Source organism: Rissa tridactyla, chromosome 21 (genome assembly GCF_028500815.1).
Source record: "Rissa tridactyla isolate bRisTri1 chromosome 21, bRisTri1.patW.cur.20221130, whole genome shotgun sequence".
Lineage (NCBI taxonomy): Eukaryota > Metazoa > Chordata > Aves > Charadriiformes > Laridae > Rissa > Rissa tridactyla.
This window is the reverse complement of record NC_071486.1, coordinates 5656494-5672708: the sequence shown is the minus strand read 5'-3', so window position 1 is coordinate 5672708 and position 16215 is coordinate 5656494. Positions and strand designations below refer to the sequence as shown.

Below are 16215 nucleotides of genomic sequence, written 5' to 3'. Positions count from 1 at the left end.
ACATCATCCCGAACTCGTTATCAGTGAGTTCAACAAGGGCAGGAGCCTGGCAGGAATGAATCACAGCATGCAAAAAGGAGGAAGGAATACAGGTGTCAGCCAGCAGAGGAGAGAGACCTATTGATCCTCAGACTCCTCACTGCAGCAGCGAGAGCGTTTGGAGAGGGCAGGGGAGCTGCCGAGCCCTTTCTGGCTGCGGGGCAGCACAAGAAGTGGTGGTGGTGGTGTGTGAAGCACGTACCCCCTGGGAGGCGGCACTAGGCTGAGAGGTGGTGACCTGCTGTAAGCCTCTGAGAGCTCAGCATCCTGCCGGGAGCCCCTTGTCCTGCTCAGCCAGGGCTGAAAGCAGCAGCCAGAAACCCACGGTGCGGTGAGCGATGCTGAACCAAGCCCTTGGCCTGGGTGGTTAGAGAGGTCCTCCTCCCCTGGACCCAGCGGTGCGAGGGCAAGCAGAGAGCTCCGTTGGCACCAGACGGGAAAGCTGGAGGCCAAGGCAGGTGGGAGAAGGGCTACAGACCGAAATGGAGACAGAAATGGGTCAAACAAATAAGTAATTAAATAAGCTTGCAGCACTTGATACTATTGCCCAGATTTGTATATGCATGATTAGAGTAAGCTTCCTTGGCTATTAAGGTCACTACGAATGCATCAGAAGGAAAATACAATTGAGTTATTAAACCAGGCATTCTCGTGGCAGCAGCCCACGAGAGGCATTGCCCCAGCACCTCTGCCCAGCTGGCGAGAGACGCCCTGCCCAGAGACCCGCTGTCCTTGTTTTCCCGAGTTTCCTACCGAAGGCCACGCTCCCGCTCCCCTGGTGATGCTCATCCATCTGCCCTGACCCTGGGCTCGCGCCGGTGCATCCCTGTCCCCCAGCACTGCCTGCTTCAGGCAGCACCACGGTCTCTGGAGCCACAGGTTGCCACATGGAGCTGAATCCCATGGGATCCATGGAATTCCATGGGATTCAGCTTCTACGTAGGCCAGCAAACAGTCACCAGAACGCTGCCACGCAGCAGGGAGGGCTGGCCTCCGAGATGGAGGAGGTGGTTACTGCAAATACCAGCAGCTGTCGTGGACCGTGCATCTAACTGGCAGCCAGTTAGTATGGAATAAAACCCACCCAGGCAGTTCGCTGGCAGCTGGGCCACCCCCTGTCTGAGAAGGGTCTGCGTTCTTTCAGAAACATTTCATAAACAGTTAATGTCTTCCAACATGAATCAAAAGTGCTTGCTGGACTCTTTGCACTCCAAGGCCAAGCAGAAGTGTTACTGTTGACTTGAAGCATTCCTGACTAGGAAAACAACTGGTCCAATTTTTGCCAGGTCTGCCTTGCTTTCCACTTTCTAGAAACTAAAAATCAAGTTTGGTGTCTGTGCAATATTGTGCTTTATTTTACGCCAGCACAATGCTGTGCAACGAATCCCAACTTGTGTTTTATTATTGAATGAATTGTGAGGTTGTCTCAAGCCTGTCTTTCGAGTGTGTGCTTTCCCAATCCTGTTTCTTTCTTTTGTTGTATCAAAACACCCCTCCAAAGAAATAACTTTCCCAGGAAGGACCCTGAGCCTGGAGTCCTCGCTCGGCCTGTCCGTTACCGTACAGACCCCCGCAAGGTGATAACCGCCTCCCTGACTCCTCCGTTCTCCCCGCAGGTGCCTGTCCTGTGTGAACAGCGCTTTCCGCTGCCACTGGTGCAAGTACCGGAACCTCTGCACCCACGACCCCACCACGTGCTCCTTCCAGGAGGGACGGATCAACGTCTCTGAGGTACCGGACGGGGGTTTCAGTACTCCTGAGCTCGCTCTTCTTTGCTTGTCTATGACACAATTAGCGTAATTGTGAGGTTTTTCAGCTTTCTGTGGGTCGGGGCTCCTCTCTCGGCTGGCATCGAAAAGTACAGATACAGCTTTAAAGGAGTGTAGCAAGAAAGTGTCAGTTTAGCAAAAACCCTGTCCCGACCTGAATGCCAAAGCTGATCCCACCCTGGCTGTGTGGGTGCGCCCGGGCGCGGCGATACCCGTAATTGCTGTGGTGCTTCCTTCAGGGGTCTCAGAGCCTCCTGCAGACCAGCGCGTTCCAGCAGCTCCGCTTTACCTACGAGGCCTGCAGGGATTCGCCCCACGGCAAACAGCAAGTCAGGTGCAGAGCTCCTGGTGGGACTCCTTCAGTGGGTTGTGTTGGCAGGGCGGGAATTTATGGCAGGAGCCCGACTGTAAACTGATAAAGAAGGGAATTACAGACGTGAACAGCCCCAGACTTTGGAAAAGAAAAGCGATTCAGGTTCCAGCCCTGTGGACCAGGAGCCATCTCTCTTAGCAGTTAATAAAAGGTGGGGGGCTCAAGTCCAAAAATGCTTTTAACAGTTGGAAGGAGGCATAGCCCGTTAACGGCTCTGCCAGATCTTCTGTGTGTCCCGAGGCCAAGGGATCCATGGAGGAAAGCAGTTTGTTAGCACAAATTCCTGGTGAAAGGTTACCACTGACCCCTTGGTCTGGGGTTTCTGGTGGAGCCCTGGTCTTCACCCTCACTGCCCCTCCACGTAGCTTTGTAGCGCCTGAAATGGGTGCAGGTCCTAAAGCTGGAGGGAAATGGAAGGTTTAAAAGGTGCTTTGAAGGTCCCGAGTGCCTTATAAAGTGGGAAAGGCAGCAGTGAGGACATGTACAAATACTGGAAAAGGAAAGGAGGGTAATGTTAGCCAGCGTCAAGGTACAAACCCTTATCCGTGAGTAAAGGAGGCAGAGAAAAGCAGGAGAGATGGGCCAGTGGAGTAAAACACTGAGCCGTTAAAAAGAAGGGACTGAAGCTGCCAGGCTGTGGCTACGCCAGTGGGAAACTTGAAACGTAACTCGTGGGTCTTTCTGGGTGAAATGCTGCCAGGAGGCACATCGATACAAGGCAAGGAACGTTAACGAACTGCATGAGTACGAACCTGGGTGGGAATCTGCAAGAGCAAAAGCGTGGACAGTGGCTGTCCCTGCCACCGGCAAGGGAGGAGCAGCGGGGCTCACGCAGCAGCCTCAGCGCGCTGCCCCGTGCGGCAAAGAGAGCGGATGCCCTAGGGGAAGTGTCCACCCTGGGGACAAACCAAAAGCTTTCTCAGTCCAGTTCAAAGTCAAAAAACTTCCTTTCAACGTAACAAGAGAAAGCAAAAACCTTTGCTTTTCCTTCTCTCAAGTGACGTGGGGGTTTTTCTCCTTCACGCTCAAAGCATCGCTGTCTTCCCAGGCTTTGCAATTGTGGTTCTCCCTTTTATAGGTCTTCAACCCCATGATCTCAGAAGTGTTTGACGAGTCTCTGGTAAAGTGGGACAATCCCGTTATCTCTGTTTTTCTCCTGGGAACGCACAGGACTTGCCTGAGATCAGACAGAGGGAGTGAGTGGAAGAGTTGGTATCTGCCAGTTCCTGCTGGGATCACAGGACTCTCGCGTCTCCAAAGAACTTCCTCTGTCGTCTTCATCTTGTAGAGGTGGTTTCTTACCAAGGGATGTTATGAGATATCTAACACCTTCCTGGTGGTTACTTTTGATAAGGGCTGATGGTAACGATACAGATGCTCCGCTGTTTGTCATGACTTCTCCATGAAGTCAGCTCTGAACACACAGGCAAAGCCAACCACCAAAACCTCGTTTGTTTGCTGATTGAAGGCAAATGAATTGCAACCTGCGTACACAGTGCAGGGCTAATGGCTTTGTTATGGGCATTTCACTCCGGCTAACACAAGACATCAAAAAAACGCCTCATAAAGAGCTTCCTCTCTTAAAACAATTCAGATCCCAACGTTCTCCTTGTCTCATGGCCTGATGGATGAGCAAAACGGGTGTGCTTACCAAGATCGCTCCCTTCCTAGCAGAGGGTCGGTTGTGTCTGGGGCCGACGCGGTGCTGCGGGTGCTGCGGTGGTAACGGTGGCCGTGCCACCGCCACGGAGGGAGCAGCGCCAGCGCGGGCTGCCCTACTTTCAGTCCCATGTGCCTCTTCTCATGTAAGATTTGCGCACGTGTTCACACAGGGCTGGAAATTTTCTCCTGCCTTTATATTTAATTTAAGAGAAAATATCTTGAATATTCCCTTTTACTCCTGGCCCATCAGAATTTGTGTCCCAGTGGGATTCCATGTGTAACGAGCTCCCTTTGATGCTGCCAGGAGTCCTCTGTCTTGAGAAGGGAAAAGAGCTCGGAGCATCAGCCGCTTTGCGAGGTGATGGGGGAGAGAAAGCCCTTCTTCATGAGCTGTACCCTTGCTCCGTGCGACCTTCTGGCTGTATTGACCGAGCTAAATGCTGCCTTTTTGCCCTACTTTCCATGAAAATACAGCCAAGAGAAGGAGCTTTTTCCGTCTCTCCGCCTGCCCTGTCAATAGGAATTCTTCGCTACCACCTAAGGGCAGAGCTGGGCGGTAGGGGCAGGGATGAGGAGGATGCCCCCCGGAGATGGGCTAGTGCTTCGTCAGGGCTAGTGGCCTGTGGAGCCATCGGTAAGTGATAACTGGGATGCTTGAGAGGAGATGCCCCTTGAGGGTCAGACCTCTGTTTTGCATCGCGCTGTTGCATTTGCGGAAGTGAAAATGTGCAAAGGCTGTTTGGTTTGGAGTCGTGGGCAGATAAATACGGAACCTTCACAGCCTTTAAAGCAGAGATGTCTTCCGGGACAGGGGTATCCTTGATATCCTCTCTCTGGTGGAAAGTTTCTGACGTGGGGTAAACCCAACTCTTTTGAGGCCTCTGTTTCGAGATGGCCAGTTCTCTAGGAGTTAATAATTAGTTAAGCAACTCTATTTTCTCACCCTTTTCTTAGCCTGAGGCTTCATTTGTCCGCAGAAGGTGCCTGCCTAGGCATTGCTATCCAAAGAGCAATGGGAAGGCAAAGGCCTGGGGCTGGCTTGCACCCACAAAAGCTGGGTTTCTCCAAGAAGAGGTCTCGTGGGTGTGTGGCACTGATTGTCTCGCTTTACAAAGCTTCAGATCAGGCCTGTGATACCATTTTAATGCGTCTGAGGTGGTTGGGTTTGTGTGTGTGTGAGGCTATAAGATGTCTCTCCCTAAATGTAAAAAACATGCAGATGAAGAGGAAATTAGATGCATAACTATATTGTTACACCCCATCCCAATGGAGAGCTAGAACCAAATAAATCCTATTAGTTTCCCAGACTGTGGGATCCCGTCCCTCTTTGATGTCCACTGTGTGTAGATAATGTCATTTCCATGTGTGAGATGCTGAATCGGGGACGGAGCGGTGCCGATTCTGGGAGTTTTAGTGCAGAGCCAGATTCCAGCTCTGGTCCGACTCCTTTAAATTCACATTGCTTTTAAGGCAACACCTTTGCTCCTGGCTGTGCCCTTGGATGCTGAGTGTTGCTTGATGCGCCTCAAAGGAAATAAAACAAAATCAAACCTTCCTCATATCTGTCCTTCCGTTCCCCACCATTGAATCCCTGAATGGGAACTATGATGTGTAGGAGATAACTCAGAGCCACGTCTAAGTCCCCCAGAGTCAGCAAATGACTTTGCTGGGTCACATCTAACTTCTGGAGAGATGCGTTTGGCTGAAAAAAGTACTAATAGTAACAAAAAGCCCAGCTGCAGCAAGATTAACTCATCTCAGTTCGAGAAGATTGGTTTGAGCTTATTGGCAGCACTTTTTTTCATCAATAGATTTATGATGTGTATAACCTGCAGTGTCCGGAGGTGGGAGGATGCTCCACAGGGCTGCAGGGAGACAGAGGGAGATGTTCCCACCTGGAACCTGCCCGTGTTCCAGGGAATTGCTCCCATCCTCACCTCTGGTACACAAAGGGTTGTTTGTAGGCGAGAAAAAGGCTCTCCAGCCTGCCGTGGTTTTTTGCACGGCTGTAAATATCACAGTACTTCATAAATTAATGTCGAAGACCCGGGTTACGGCACGCGCATCCAGCACGGAGCTCGGGACAAAAGGGCACTGGGTAGGAATTTACCAGCGAGAACAGTCTCGCTTCAGTTGCCTTTCTTTTCATGTTTGGTTTCTAAGGAGCGAGGTCTGCTCTCCTTTCCAGTAGCATAAATGAAGAATAATGTGTTTCCATGAGTGATGGGAACCGTAATTTATATCATTGGGAACACAACTGTGAGCCAGGGGTTTACATTCATGTGCCAGATTCGTTTATATTTATAACTTTAAAATATGTGTAGCAAGTTAACATTTGTGGAGGGTTTTTTTTTTTAAGATGAAAAGTATGAAAACGTTATATTTCCTTCCATTTGGGCTAAATCCCATAGTCAAAAGAAATGCCTGCCATTTCTAGGCAATTTCTGCAAATAAGAGCAGAAGATTTGACCTACTAAAACTGCTCTGTTAAACACAAATAATAACCATGGGTGCTCTGTTCTACTCCAGAGGCAGATGCGTATTGCGGGTCTTTAAGGTATTTATAGACCTTGGAGTCTTTGAGGCTAAAAAGTGTCGGAGAAGCACAAAATGTCTTTGTAAATTGTGTGTGATGATACTTCATACGCGGAATATTCCCCCAGAGCCTGTGTCACTCATGCATCGGAGCCTTGTCTTCCTCCAGCAGATCTTCTGATTTGTGTTTATTCTGGTGTGCAGAAGTCAAGAAGGATAATGAGAGGATTCAGCGTGTGTTTGTTTAGCGAGAGGAGGCAATAATGGCCTTTCTAACTCACTGCAGGATTTACTTCTCATGAATTAAAAAACAAAGTAAACTGATTATGGAACAAATTGTGTATTCCACTGGCTGCAGTCTCCCTTTTATTCTGTATTTTCTGGATGCCCGGCTCTTCCTGGCACTAGCATGGGAAAGTGCAGAATTGAGCACCCAGACCTGAGCCTCACAAACTGGGGATGGTCTCGTTATTTACCATCGCGAGGGGACCTTTCCCACAGCCACACGGCTCCCATTCCAGCAGCGGGACTGGTGCTGCCAGCCACTTCCCAGTTCATCACGAAATTCCTATAAAGTGAATAAGTGTTGACAGAGGCGTTGCTAAAGCTGACAATATACCTCTAACGAAACAATTTCTGTTAGTGCTGGCTGCTAGATCTGGTAGCAGGTAGAAGAGGAGGTGAATCACAGAATCACAGGCTGGTGAGGGCTGGAAGGGCCCTCTGGAGATCATCCCCTCCAACCCCCTGCCAGAGCAGGGTCACCCACAGCAGGTGGCACAGGAACGCGTCCAGGCGGGGTTGGAATGTCTCCGGAGATGGAGACTCCCCCACCTCTCTGGGCAGCCTGTGCCAGGGCTCTGCCACCCTCACAGCAAAGAAGTTCCTCCTCATGTTGAGATGGAACTTCCCATGCTCAAGTCTGTGCCCGTCGCCCCTTGTCCTGTCCCCAGGCACCACTGAGAAGAGCCTGGCCCCATCCTCCTGACACCCCCCTTTGAAGTATTTATAAGCGTTGATAAGATCCCCCCCGAGTCGTCTTTTTTCCAGACTGAAAAGCCCCAAATCCCTCACTCTTTCTTTATAAGAGAGTGGATGAACCAACCTGCCAGGAGAGCTGTCGTATGGCATCACACCGTCAGCTCTGGGTGCGCAGCTGGGACCCTGCAGCAGCACCCACGTGGGACCCCTACCCTCTCGCCCACGCTCCGCGGGACATGGGTGCACGTCACTGCGGCAGCGATTTAAAATCAAAATTTAGAAACAAACAAAAAGAGGGCCTGAAAGCTGAAGGGTGTCCCTGGATGTGCGATGGCACGATCAGGGAGGAGAGGGGCCTCGGGCAGCGCGGCCTGCGTCTGAGCGAGCCCCGTGCCCTCCGCCAGCCCCGGCAGTGTTTGTGGCTCCACTCGCTCGGCTGATAAATTCAGCAGCCACCGCCAGCAGCACCGCGGCTCCCCACGAGCAGCCGGGGCTTGCGGCAGTGTGGCATCTTCCTACGTATCGCTCCATCCCAAAATGCCTATCCCCTTATTAGTGTGATCACTGTAGCTGTCAGCCAGCAAAGAGGGGCTGCCTTTCCTGGCATTCCCCCGAGCGGCGTGCACTCGCAGGCTGCGTTGCCTTTTTTTTCACCAGAATCTCAATGTGACATTTTTCTCCCACTGAAACCAAAGGAAAAAAAATCTATTATGTCCTACTCATCTCTAATGATGGCAGAACAATTTTTGCTACCAGCATTTTCAGCACTAGAGAGCAGATTTGAAAATGTAAGTCCTCTCCCATGTCTCTAAAGCAAGAAGCATTTCTTTAACAGTCCTCTCACGAATGGCAGTGCCCAGGAAGGATAATGGTCCATAACATATTCATTATTTTCAGGACTGTGCACTGAGGTTCTCCCACCGGTGGTGTGGCTGGAGATTTTTTGTTTTCAATCATAATGTGATAAAAGATTCTGCGGCTCCAGGATGCCTTTCCTCCCAAACGCGGGCTTTCTGCAGAGCTGGGGACCTCTCTGGAGCGGAGCCGTTTGTCTCCCCTCGGTCCCCGCTGTGATTTTGAGGTTAAATGCAAAACCTGAAATGCAGCCAGAGCTCGGGCAGGAGGTGTTACAGGTGCGCGGTGCGTAACGAGGAGGACGGAACGTGCGTGTAAAGCTCGGAAGAGTTGGCAGATGGATGGAAAACACCAGGAGTCTTAGGAGTTTGCTGGAGGTAAAGGCTGAGCTGGGGGTTGGACCCGTGATACCAGGGTCTGTGGGAACCTCAAAGCTGAGCTTCCCGGTGACGTTCCCTTCCTGCCTGTAAACCTGCCCCACTGCAGAAAAGGGCTTTCCTTTCCTTCCCAGCGTAGCCCGCTTTCTGGCTGTTGGAGTTTAAAATCGCTCTTGGCTGTTAATCCGTGAAAGTCCCTGTTAGAAATAAAATAAAAAATATATAAGGAAAAATGCTACTAAAAAGGTTTATGAGGCAGCAGTTTAAGCTACTGGCTTCTCCAAACCGGGGCAGCATCTGTTTCTCATTTACAACTTGCCTGAGCCAGTAGCGAAACGCCATCCCGTCCGTCGGGCTGCGAGCTGGGGAGGCAGCGGGCTCCGGTGCTTAATGGTCATCAGCGGGAGATGGGGATTGTCTCCCTGGATACCCAGGCCTAGCGGGAGCCGGGAGAGGACGGCTCTCCTCGCGTTGCCATCCGGATGATTTACTTCAATTGCTAGGCAGGGTGGCAAAGGGCTTGGGATGCCAGTTTGGGATTTGGCAGAGGGGAGGGAGATGTCCATCAGGTTTTCTCTAAAACTTCTAGTTTAGCTTGGGATTAATCATTCAGTGTGCGATACTTACAGGTACTTAGGTACCTAGTTCCATTAGATCAAAGCAAATTAGAGCTAAACAGAATGTAAATGCTTCTGACGGTCAGAGCCTTTGTGTCTGCGTGTTGCGGTTCCCCATATATAAATTGAGGAAAAACTGTGTCTCCCAGCGTGTTATGAAGAGACAATGTTTAGGATGTTGAGATCTTATGGGAGGAATGACATACGATTACCAGGCATCGATAGCTCTTTTTTTTGGTGGTTTGTCTCAGAGTATCCTTTAGACGTCGAGTTTGTGCCAGTGGGGACCTGGAGCTCTGCTCCTCTGTGCAATGAGGTTTGCAGGGAGAGTTTCCTTTTATTTTGCATTACGGCATCTTGCATAGTGAAGTCTTGAGCTACTGCAATATTAAAAACACGCTATTAATTTACAATTGCATTATTTTGGCCAGATAGCGGCAGAAGTGGAAACAAATGACACTTCTCTCTACTTGATGTTTTAATTGCTGTGCTTAGTTTTCAGAATATGTGGGTTTGGAGGCAGCAGCGCTTTGCTCCTTTCTCCATTATTGCAATCACACAGATGTTTGAAATATTTTCACATGGTTTTCAATGGAAAATTTAATAGGCTGCTTCCACTTTCATGGCATTTTGCAAACTGAAAAATGAGGCTGTTTTCAGAGACTGAGGAACTATCCTTACCCATTTTTTCGCTGCCTCCAGCTGAGAACTCCTGAGCCTTAACTTGTCTATGAAATTACCATCGGGGATGAAGTATTGTTCTGTATGTAATGCCAGCTTTTCACTCGCCCTTGGGCCAGTTTGGGAAGCCTTTGGGGTTCGGGGAGGAGCCCGTTCCGTCCCGCAGGGAGTGGTAAAGCTGCAGGGGGCTGTCAGCCAGGCTCCTGCCCCATGTCGCAGGGGCAGGACCTGTTTCATCTCCTCTCTCCTGCAAGAGGCTTCAGTTCCTCGTCAGGAAAGGCCTGAAGTGAAACGTCTTTGTGCTGTTTTGTCTCAGCCCCCCCCCTCCCTTCTCCTCCTCCGGACTCCCGCTGAGCAGCCTCTCCCGGCTCCTGGAGCTCAGCATCCCTCCCTTTTTCTGGTTCTCTCCCCAGTGCCTTGGCTCTGGCCTGGCAGGTGACAGATAGCGCTGTGAGGCTCCGGCTGTCGCATACTTCTGCATTTGCATTTGACTCGGGAAAATACATTCCTGGAGCACCTCCTGATTGCATCCCAGAGGTGCAGAAAGGCTTTGATCTGCAGGGGTGGGGGGGCTGCTGCCCATTTGTTTGAATCTTGCTGAGCTGGGCTGGGACATCACCTTGCTCCTGCCCGTGGGGCTGGCAGGGTCCCCGTGGGGCTGGCAGGGTCCCTGTGGGGCTGGGGTTGCTCTTCCCAGGTTGATGTAAAAAGCCTTAGGGTGCCCGAAGGGACTGTGTCCAGAAGAGTTGGAGGCTTAAGGTTTTGAAGCTGTGAAGAAGGCAGAGACCTGGGGCATCCGAGCTTGTTTGGCATCCTTTGGGCTGGCCTTTCTGCTCACCTGATGGTCTCTCCGGTGAACACCCAGTGGCAGGAGACCTGCCGGTGCCATCACTTAGTGGTAATTTTGCTGTTTCCACAGTTCGTGAAATGACTTGTGGCGCTCCCGGTCACGGCCCAGCATCCGCCCCACAGATACACACTGAGATACAGTTGTACAAAAATTAATTAGATTTTGTTTCAGTCCTCCCTCCTCTGGGAGAGATTCCTCCTCGGATCCAAGGACAGACGCTCTTTTGAAAGCCGTTAAGACCTTTATGGCCACTCTTAGCTGGGGGACGCTCCGAGTTTATTGCAGATGCCAAACCCCTTGCTACGGTTCCTAAGAGAAAGCGCCAGTTTTGCAGACTAGCCGGAATTTCAGAAGGCCCGGGGGGATCAGGATTAGGGTGCTTAATCCCATCGGTGAAAAACCCATCCCTACTGTTCTGGATACTGACTGCAACCAAATCCTCCAGTCCTTGGATGTCCTCCGCTTCCCAGGAGCACAGAGCAGGGAAGAGCATTGCTTTAGAGACGGAAAGGGCAACTCATTCCGCTTGCCCGCCTGGCTGGCAGAGCCAGGGACCCTCCTGGGGCCCCCCTGGTTAAGGGAAAACCAGGACAGCAGGAGCATCACAGTGAGAGGACAGAGGTGTCAGCGCATGGGAAGGGGTGAGCACAGATAGAGCAGAAATTAATGTCACCTCCGAAATTAACAGCACGCTGGGGTAGTTTTACTCAGACAAAGCAAAGCGGCCCAGTACCTGGGAGCGAGAGGGAAGCACATCCCATGCTGCTCAGTCTGGCTCCGAAGCGGCACACGGCCGAGGGGTGTGAGGAGGGGAATGGGGTTAGGAGGAGGCGCGGGGAGCGCAGCCCATCGCCCTCCCAGAGCAGCTGGTAACGCGGGAGGGCAGGGTGAGAGCCAGTGTCCCCGCAGATGAAACCCATGGCAAGCTCAGAGCAGGGAGGATGCCTTCCTTCTGTTCCCTGAATAGCAGCGTTCCTTCTTCTGCAGTGAGAAATTCAGCACCAGTCCCAGGGTGGGGGCACTGTAATGGGGGTTTCTTTATTTCTGCACTTAACCTGCAGCGTGGGTGGACTGAGAAGCGGCTGGTCCTGCGTGGGGGGGATGTGCTGGGACGTCAGCCCTGCTGCCGGAGAGCTGCCCGGACCCATGGACACACCGCTGTAACCTCCCCCTCTCTTTTATTGCCCCCCAGGACTGTCCCCAGCTCTTCCCCACAGAGGAGATCCTGATCCCAGTGGGAGAGGTGAAACCCATCACGCTGAAGGCCAGAAACCTGCCCCAGCCCCAGTCCGGCCAGCGTGGGTACGAGTGTGTCCTCAGCATCCAGGGCATCATCCACCGCGTGCCCGCCCTGCGCTTCAACAGCTCCAGCGTCCAGTGCCAGAACAGCTCGGTGAGGGACTGGGACGGGAACCTGGCCAAGAGCTGCCCAAAATGGGGGTCAGCTCCGAAGGGGGTGGGCTCAGCCACGGGGAGAGTGAAAAATCCCTGGGTTAAACGAATCCCGAATCCCAGGTGGGAACCCGCCACGGGTGTGCGAGGTGTTTCATTACACCGGCCCGGAGAAGACCCTTTATCCGGCGGTTCCCTGCCTGACTGCGGGGGGTCAGCGAGGGGAAGGGGAGGAGGAGGAGGGAGCCGAGGAAGGTGTTAAGACAGGCTAATTCACGCGGGGGAGATAAGGCGAATCACAGACCCCTTATCGGGGAGCTGTCGCATTCCAGGTCACGGTAGCTGGATGAATACCGTAATGCTGAAAAGCAGCGTGGTGCAGGGAAGGAGGGGGAAAGGAAAACTGCCAGGGGAGAGCACGGCGTGGCAGAGAGAGGGAAATTATCCGAATGCTGCTGCCGGAGAAGCAGGCAGGGGAGGATGGCTCTCCTCCGCAGGATGGGGCTCAGCCCTGCCAACGGAGCTGGCAGGATTTTAGCACAGAACGCCCCAAGGCAGGTGCTCGGGGATGCTGAAACATGGATGGCGAGTGCAGGCCGCCCTCCGAGCCCAGGTCTGGGTCTGGCGTGACACGCTTCAGCTGGAGGACAGGCAAGGAGGAGCACGGTCCTTCCCCGCCTCCCCGCACGTCCGGAGAGGTCCATGGGCAAACAGGGCACATCCAGTTTGTTTTAGGCAGCGGAACAGGGTCTACTTTAATATTCAGTGCAGATGGTCTTAAATTGTTAATGAAGTTTTGAATTTTTAAAAATTTCACTGGATATTTATATATCACTGGCCATCTTTGGGCCTCGCGGCTTGGTGGATAATAAATGTATTAATATTATATAGTACTTTTCCTATCCAAAGCGATTTATAAACACTGGAGAAGCACTTTTATTGCTGTTAGGCTAATAGGAAGCGGTAGGTAGAGAATGTAAGGGCAGTTCTGTGCTCACGAGCTCTACCACTGGTACAGAAGATCGAGTTTTGCACCAACTTAGTAAAGCCCAGGCGAGGTGAATCAGTACAACCACATGTAAGTTAAAACTGTACAATTATTGCACGGGGACAGTGAAAGCAGTCTGCTTTGGTTTAATCATCTTTCCCTCAGCCCGAAGAGGATGGCAGTCTTTGCTCATCTTTTTAAGTCTTTTTAACAGCTCTTGATCGACTTAAAGGGAGTGTCAGAATGAGGCCTCCTTGGGGCTAATTGTGATAACGGGAATTTCAGAACACACTGGGAATTCCCCTAAAGCATCCAGATGGACCCTGCCACGGCACCCAGGATGTCCGTGAGATGGTGAATAATTCAATAATTCAAGGCAGTGCTCTCCTGGCCTGGGCTGAAGCAGAGACCGGAGAAGAACCTCTCTGCACCATCTCTTTTTTCTCAGCTGTTGCCTATTTCATCAGCCACAGCTCTGCAGCCTGATTTTTAAGCTCCCAGTCACACTAGGGTGCATGGTGACTGTGTTAGGAGATAGCCTGAAGGCAGCAGTCCTTCCAGTATGATTAAGTAGAGGGGCTGTATTGATAAGCTAGAGACTGAGTGACAAGAGCAACCACTGTGAGTGGAATAATTAATCTATTACCTCTCACAAGGACTAGATCTGATTTAATTATCTCTTCCTGGTGAGGAGGGAGGGAGTCAAAGCAGGACCCTGGAGATGAAGTGTAGTGGTTCAGACATCAGCACACGTTTTTAAGCAGAGAATAATCATGGTTTCTTGAAAAAAAAATAAAATTCTTTTCCTGTTAGTGTCCCTGATACATCCTCCCAAGCATTTCATTCTCCATCTTCTTCAGTATCTCTATGATGGGATGGACGTAAGCAACTTAGCAGTGGACTTTGCTGTGGTGTGGAACGGGAACTTTGTTATTGACAACCCAGAGGACCTGAAAGGTAACGTCCGCGTGAGTTGGCTCCCAAGTCGCGGGTCGGAGGGCGGTGATGGGGGTTGGGGGGTGGCTGCGGGGGCAGAGTGGCGTTAACTGCGCCACTGCAGCTGCAGGCAGGGCCCTTGTGGTCTCGGTGGGTCCCGCTTTGGGTGAGAGCAGCTCACTCTGCTCCAACGATAGCGGAGCTCACTGAGCACCACCGGTACAGCCGTGGCTTTGGGAACCGCGTACGCTCATTCAGTCAGAACTCAACGTGTGCCTTTGCCGTGAGTCCAAGAGCAGCTGTGCTCCTCAGGAATATTTCCATTCCCGGCTTGTCCCCTCTTCCCTGCAGTGCACCTCTACAAGTGCGCAGCCCAGCGCGAGAGCTGCGGGCTCTGCCTGAAAGCCCACCCCAAGTTCGAGTGCGGCTGGTGCAGCGGCGAGGCCAAGTGCACGCTGCGGCCGCACTGCGCCGCGGCCCCCGCGCAGCCCTGGCTCGACTGGTCCAGCAGGAACGTCAAGTGCTCCAACCCCCGCATCACCGAGGTAAGAGCAGTCTCCCACCCCCTTCTCCTTCCAGAGCGGGTTTGTGTCTGCCTCCCTCTCCTCTGAAAAATCCGCCAGCGCTGAAGAACAGGGAATAAAACGCTCCGTTACTTTGCTGTGAAATTAATGTGTGGATCCGCCGGCACGTGGCGGGGAGTGCAGCCACTGCCCCGCCAAGCAGCTGCCGCTCGCCCGCGATGCGGCCAGCGGTGGGGTGACCGCTATGGACCGTTGCAGGGATGCTAATTAAACGAGGGAGCTAATTAGTCTATAGTTGATGCTTCTGATGTTTCTCTTCAGACCACTGAGGGATGCAAAATGTCTCCCAGGAGCATTTTTACCACTAAAACTGCACTCGGTCTGTTAATGTTACTATTAGGAGCGACACTCATATCAGGTGGGGATGAAAGAAGATTTTGGTTTCTCACTTAATTAACTCCCCCCAAAAGCCTCCCTTGCCCTGCCATGTGTCCATACCGCAGGAGGCGGAGGGAATGGATATTAAAGTGTTGGATCCCAGCAACCCGTTGCAGTGGTGCTCGTGGCCGGGCAGGAGCAGGGCTTCTCAGCACACGAACTTCTGCCAGCTGAATGAGGACCCCAGCACAGGTGGACGTTTCCTCTTAACTCAGATTAGTTTCTGCACCCGCTGAGCTGAACTGGCTCCCACTCGCGCCCTCTGGGAGGAAGGCACCAGCCTCCTCTTTGTGGAGGAGGGGAGGAATCCGCAGCGGTGCTGTGTCGGCTGGGGCTGACTGGAGGGTGCTGCTGAGGAGATTCCATCCAGCCCACGGGGACGTTACCAGGCCCCTGTTACTTCTTTCTTAGACCTTTTGCCGAGCCCCGTTGTGCCTTTGATGGGTGGGTATTTCTCATGTGCCAGGTTTCGTAAACTGCAGAGTGGCGCCTGTGGGGCTGCGGAGGAGCAGGGGAGGCGCTGGCGGTGCTGGCTGTGCACAGACCTGAAAGCATTAAGAAATGTTGAAAGTCTGTCCTTTCCTGGGTTGGTTGGTTTGTTTGGTAAGTCATAGCTATCTTTACAGAGAGATAAAATGAGCCTCAAAGGCTTGCCTGGATATTCACCTTGTCCTGCCAGCGGTCAGAAACCAAAGTTTTGTTCTCCAAGTGCTGTTCTGCTTGCGCAGGGTTGTGCTGCAAGACGCAAAACAGCCTCTGCCTGAGATTTCCTTCACCGTAAACCGTTCAGACAGTTGTAACGTTGAAGAAGTCTTAGATTTATTTATTTACCCCTCCTTGAGCTAAGCAGAGAAGGGGAAAAACACTCTGCTCCAGCCACCAAGTGACTTGCGTCTGAGCGCTGCCAGGCTGGCTCTGGCGGCTGGCTGCGGGCACGGCGCTGCCACCGAGTGTTTTATCACTGTCCAACTTGAAAGCAATACTTTTGGTCTCTGTCCAAGGAGAAAAGAGCAGGGCTTTGATGTTAGAGATTTTTCTCGTCTCCATAACCAGGTCTGTGTCTCAGCCTTCAAAGCAGGATGCGCGGGGTGCCTCGCCAGGGGATGTTTTGAGCCTCAGGAGATCGCCCTGAGTGGATTCGGAGATGAGAGAATTGAGTAGGAAATGTCTGTGCTTTCGCTGCTTTTTCCACAGGGAG

The 16215-nt window shown here is 52.1% G+C and overlaps 1 protein-coding gene across 3 annotated transcripts in view; it reads left to right on the top strand.

Moving 5' to 3' along the window:
- PLXNA2 (plexin A2) overlaps positions 1 to 16215 on the top strand; it is a 179047-nt gene that overhangs the window by 118703 nt on the left and 44129 nt on the right. For all 3 annotated transcript variants that reach the window (XM_054181430.1, XM_054181428.1, XM_054181429.1), the window contains exons 9-12: positions 1656 to 1770; positions 11932 to 12132; positions 13980 to 14076; positions 14407 to 14600. In XM_054181430.1, coding sequence (XP_054037405.1) covers positions 1656 to 1770; positions 11932 to 12132; positions 13980 to 14076; positions 14407 to 14600 — 607 coding nt within the window. The remainder of the gene's footprint in view (positions 1 to 1655; positions 1771 to 11931; positions 12133 to 13979; positions 14077 to 14406; positions 14601 to 16215) is intronic.